We start from the raw sequence: 5,485 nt of genomic DNA, 5'->3' as shown, positions 1-5,485 counted from the left end.
CAGGAATAGGCAGTGTTTCATTCAATTCTGCATAGTGTCACTATGAGTCAGTAGTGACTTGATGGCACCTAACAATAACACCATGCACAGGAAATTGATCCACTGCATTTCTTTTAAGTGAAGTCTTTAAACTTTTAAAGATTCATACTACATACTTCCCACATTTAGAGTATCATTGATGTTTGTATCTTTTCTTCTAATTTTGAAAAAAGTAAAAATATTTGATGAACACATACAAAATAAAAAATATATACTCACTAAAATGTCCAAAAAACACATTTATCAAGCCTCCTGCTGGCACACAGCCTTTCTCGGTCCATGGGCCTAGAGTCCTCAACTGCTCTATCTCTCTATGCCATCGCCTCTGCCACCATCTCTGCTGTTGCCTTGAATAAGGAAGACCAGTCCTGGTATGATGCTGTGGGAATATGCACTGGACCTCAAGGTCAGTTTGAACTGCAAAGTCAGCTGTTCAAATTCACTACTCAGAAATACTAAACATGTTCTCTATGAGTCAGAAACAACTCGATAACACTTAACAACAACAATGAAGAGTCAATGCATTTCAATTATGGTATTGGAGAGGAATATTCTAAGAACCATGAACTGCCAAAGGAACAAACAAATCTGTGTTGGAAGAAGTAGAGCTAAGATGCTTCCTGATAGCTAGGATGATCAGATATCTTCTCTCATATTTTAGACATCAGGAAGGATCAGTTAATGGAGGAGAACAGAAGGCTTGGTAAAGTGGAGGATCTAAGAAAAGTAGGAACCTCCCCCCCCCCCCCCGCCCAAACAATGAAATGAATTGGTACTGTGCCAGGAGAAATGGACTCAAGCATAGCAATGACCGTGAGGTGGCCACAGGTCCACACGGTGTTTCATTCTGTTGTTGTGGGGTTGTTATGAGTCAGTACCAACTTGATGGAACCTAACAACAACAACAACAAACTGTCCTCTCAGAGCCCTTTCTACTCAGCTAGGTTCAGTAATTCATGGCAGTGACACACAGAACTCAGAGAGCACACTCACAGTTGTGGGGTTTACTAGGGCAGTAACAGGTTACAATGCAGGATCAGAAATGCTCAGAGCACAGATCTTCCAGTTAGGAAGCCTCTTCCAAGTCATGCCCACAGGCAGGCCTCTCTCACCTTGGGCTCCTTGTCCTGGCCTCTGCCCTGCTCAGCCTATGTCACAAAGCTCTTTGGACTAACTGGCTGTGTGCCTTCAAATCAGTTCTGACTCATAGCAACTCTCTGAAGGTTTCCTAGGTTTTTACAGGAGTAGAATCTCTCATTAGTCTCCCACGGAACGTCTCATGGACCGAAACAGCTGACCTTGCAGTTAGCATGCCAACGTATAGCCCATGATACCACTAAGGATAAATGTCTTTTAGGGCTGCTTATAAATGCTCATAGAGTCAGAGTATGGTGCTGTGTGTTAATGCACTGGACTGCAAGGTCGGTTTAAACAGTAAGGTCAGTGGCTCAAACTCACCAGCCACTCCTCAGAATCTCTAAACAGGGTTGTTATTACTCGATGGCACTTAACAACATTAATGATCACAGTGCACACTACTCCACCATACACCTCAATCTGCAGGAATTCAACTCTTGTTCCTTGGGTCAGCTTCCCTGGCTATCCCAGTTAAGTGTCTGGAGGCCCAACTCTACAAACAAGTATCCAGCCCAAAGTCCCTCAGCTTTATTTGCTCCCTGGGCTGGGAAGTCCACTGCTCTGTCTCATGTTTGGATTCTTGGTTCTGGTGCTCATGATCGATTCCACTACACTAGTGTCACACCTCTTTGGAAATTTGTAGAGGAGGTTCAATGTTCAGGGATTTGGGGTCCTAATGACACATTCTACTTCTGGTTCTTGTTTTGTTTTTTTTTATATAGTGAGATTCTCCCATTCCTGTTTCTGAGATGCATCACTTTACAGATGCTAAGAAACATTATTATCACTGTATAAATAATCTAGTGTGTCAGGAAGCCCAGACAAATTCAGTGCTGATCCTACAATGCCACCTCAGGATTCGGGGTTAGGGAAGTCAGCAGGTGACAATACAGGATCAGAAAATGCTCAGGGCATGCCTGTCCCAGTCAGCAGCTGATAAAGTGCCCACAGAGCACACCACTTCACCATAAGCCTCAGCCTCAAGGCATTGGTTCTGGCTCTGTGGTCAGCAAACCTAGCTTCCCCACATAAGTGTCTGAAGGTTCCTCACCCCACAAGCAAGCTTCCTGACCAAAGTTACTTACCAACTCTATATTGTTGTTGTTAAGTGCCATCAAGTCTATTCTGACCCATAGCAACCCTGTATAGACTTTCCAGGGAGCAGCTGGTAGGTTTGAATAACTGACCTTACAGTTCACACTGATCTATGGATCCAGCACATTACCCTACAGTGCCACACCAGTGCCAAAGCTGGGCTCACGAGACCACTAGGAGTTAAAAGTACTGAAGGAAAAGGGAATTTTTCCTAGAGCTTCCTGAAGGAACATAAAGTTGCTATCGCTGGTTTTAGAAAACTGTATAATAATATACTTATATCCTTCCATTGAGTACATTTATAGTTACTTTTTATAGTGGCACAGGACACTTATAAATGGAATTGATACGAATTATCTTTCATTAAATTTTCACAATAGTAAATCAGCTATCAAGCTCTTTAATGATCTCCTGAGCTCCGCAAACCTTCACACACATAAGTGAGGGGACACTGTCTCTCAGCAGATGAAGAAAGTGTGGGAGTCCTGGGCCTGTGGTGAGGAAGCAGCTGCTACCACAGAGGCACACTGCTGATACAGTCTGCAGGGGAAGTTTTTGTCTGAGGCTGAAGCACTGTGGGTGGTAAACTATTATATTGCTGACAGTAATAAACCGCCACATCTTCAGGCTGGAAGCTGCTGATGCTGAGAGTGAAATCTGTCCCAGACCCACTGCCACGAAATCGGTTGGGAACCCCAGAATCCAGGTTGGATGCCCCGTAGATGAGACGCTTGGGAACCTGTCCTGGTTTCTGCTGGTACCAGTTTAAGTAGCTGCCCACACTCTGATTGGCCTTGCAGTTGATGGAGACCATTGCTCCTGGAGACACAGCCAGGGAGGCTGGAGACTGGGTCATCACAATGTCCCCATTCACACCTGTAATCACAGCAAACAATTACCATGTTGTTGTTGTTGTTAGGTGCCATCAAGTTGGTACCGACCCATAGCAACCTTATGCACAGGAGAACAAAACACTGCCCGATCCTAGGCAAATCTCACCACTGTTGCCACACTTGAATCCATCCGTGCTGCCACATGGTAAATCCATCTTGTTGGTGGTCTTCCTCTTTGTCTGTGAACCTCCACTCGACGTGAACTTCCAATATCCATAGCTAGCATATGATCCACCCCATGTACTTACATCTACAAATGCAAAATCATGTTTTTTACAATATGTTTTCATATTGTTTTATGTGTATATTCTGTATAAGTAAAGTGCATGATTTCACTCTGCATCTAAAATCATTTTCCATAATCTACAAAAGTATTAGTCTGGATCCATGAAAGTGCTTTTCAGTTTCTCACCTGAGACCCAGAGAAGCAGATGCACACACAGGAGTTGCGTCTGTGCCCTCATCACTGTGCCTTTGCCCTGCTGGATGCAGCTGAGTTCACAGTGTGGGGAAAGAGCCCCTTTATAAATTTCTAGGCATCCTGCCAGTGCCCACAGGGGCCTATGCAAAGCAGACAGTGACTATGGAGGCAAATTATAAAGGCAATGGGAAGTACATAATGAAGAAAGAGCTAAAAATGTCATCACAAATACTGAGTGACAGCGAAAGAGACAGCTATCAATTCATAAACTACAATTTTTACTAAATCTCAGATGACAAATGATAAAGAAAATAATTTTTTTAAATGAGTGACATTTTCTACCAGCTACAGACAACATATTATTGTAAAAAATAGTATATGTATATACACTCACATACACACACACACACACAAAGGTAAAAAATCATAGAAATCTTTATTTAAAAAAACATTAAAATGTGAAACCACTCATATCTCAATATATCCTCCATCTACTTCTATGCATTTCTAAAGTCGGTGTTTCCATTTTTGCTCTGTAGGATAAGCATCAGACCACAAGGTCAATTTAAACTACAAGGTGATTGTGCAAATCCACCAGACATGCCTTGGAAACCCTATACAGGGTCGTTGTGAGCCAGAGCTGACTTGACAGCACTTAACAACAACACAGCTTTTCTGAAGAATTCACAGCATATCAAAATAGCAGTTTTATCATCTTTTAGAAATTAAAGTCAGCTTATCTTTCTATGTTCCTTGAATTGCGGACCATAAGGGAGTCTGAAATAGAAGATCAGGGCTGTAGATGTGGGTGGAGTAATGTTTCTCAAAAATTCTCACACTCTACAAGAATGAGCAAGTATATTGTTGTGATGGGAAAACATTTCTTAGCACAGGTTTTGTGGCCTTACTTAGCCCCCAATGTAGTTTTCCATTTTCTGAAAACTTCTTCATAATATGCCTGATGTGATTTTATATGCCCTCTCCAAGAAAATCTAACAAAATTAACCCTTTAGAGTCCCAAAAACCAGTCACCACCACCTTCTGAGCTGATTTTTCTTGAAATGGCCCAGTAGATCCCTTCAGAAGCCATTTTTTTGATGGGGAAAAAATTGAAGACATCCGAAGGAGACAAAAATAAGTGTGTTACCAAAAGAAGTTTTCTGCAGCCATCGACAGATCTCAAAGACATAGAGGTAAGAGGACTTTGAAATGAACCTAAGCATGCATGACCCGACAACCTGGTAATAATACTGTTTTATTTAAGCTCGAATTTTAAGAAATATGACAGAGAATGTTTGGTTACCTTTTTTCATTTTTTTTTTTAAACTTTTTATTGTGATCTGGGGAAACTTTGACAGCAAATGAGTTTTCCATTTTACAATTCATACATATTCTGTTTCTTGTTATTGATTGCAATCTCCAAAATACAGAACTACTTTCTCCCTGTGTTTCCCTGTTTCCATTCCTTCTTCTTTCCTAATCCTTCCTGCCTTCTGTACTTTGTCCTTGGCTAAATGTTGCCCTTAGCATCTCAAATGGGCGTTTATTCTAAGGAGTGCCTATGTCCCTGGTGCTTCTGCTCACCTATTAGCATGTCTGTTGTTCAGATGAGAAGTGAGCCTCTGGGGTAAGCTGTGTACCAGACCTGAAGAGTGAGTAAATGCCATAGTCATGGAGATTCTACCATTCTCTATCCAAACAATAAAGCTGCTCACTTTTATGATTTTGAGTATTGGTTTACATTTCTCTCCCACTCTATCCAGGACCTTCTAATGTGATCCATTTCAGAAAAGTAGATAGTGGTAAGCAGACACCATCTAAATCTTCTTTTCTCAGTGTCATGGAAGCTGAAATCCATTCGTCTCTGGACTAATTGTTTCAATGTCGCTTCAGTTTTCTT

At 41.7% G+C, this 5,485-nt stretch overlaps 1 gene segment (V, D, J or C); it reads right to left on the bottom strand.

Annotated features, from left to right (window-relative positions):
• Window positions 1-2,782: 2,782 nt before the first annotated feature.
• Window positions 2,783-3,628, bottom strand: LOC102836563. The segment is given in 2 exon segments: window positions 2,783-3,147; window positions 3,577-3,628. Coding segments are annotated over 2 exon segments (417 nt in total).
• Between the last annotated feature and the right edge of the window lie 1,857 nt (window positions 3,629-5,485).

The sequence above is a fragment of the Chrysochloris asiatica genome, unplaced genomic scaffold, assembly GCF_000296735.1.
Source record: "Chrysochloris asiatica unplaced genomic scaffold, ChrAsi1.0 scaffold00482, whole genome shotgun sequence".
Lineage (NCBI taxonomy): Eukaryota > Metazoa > Chordata > Mammalia > Afrosoricida > Chrysochloridae > Chrysochloris > Chrysochloris asiatica.
The sequence above is the reverse complement of the archived record's forward strand: the minus strand, read 5'-3'. Positions and strand labels throughout refer to the sequence as shown.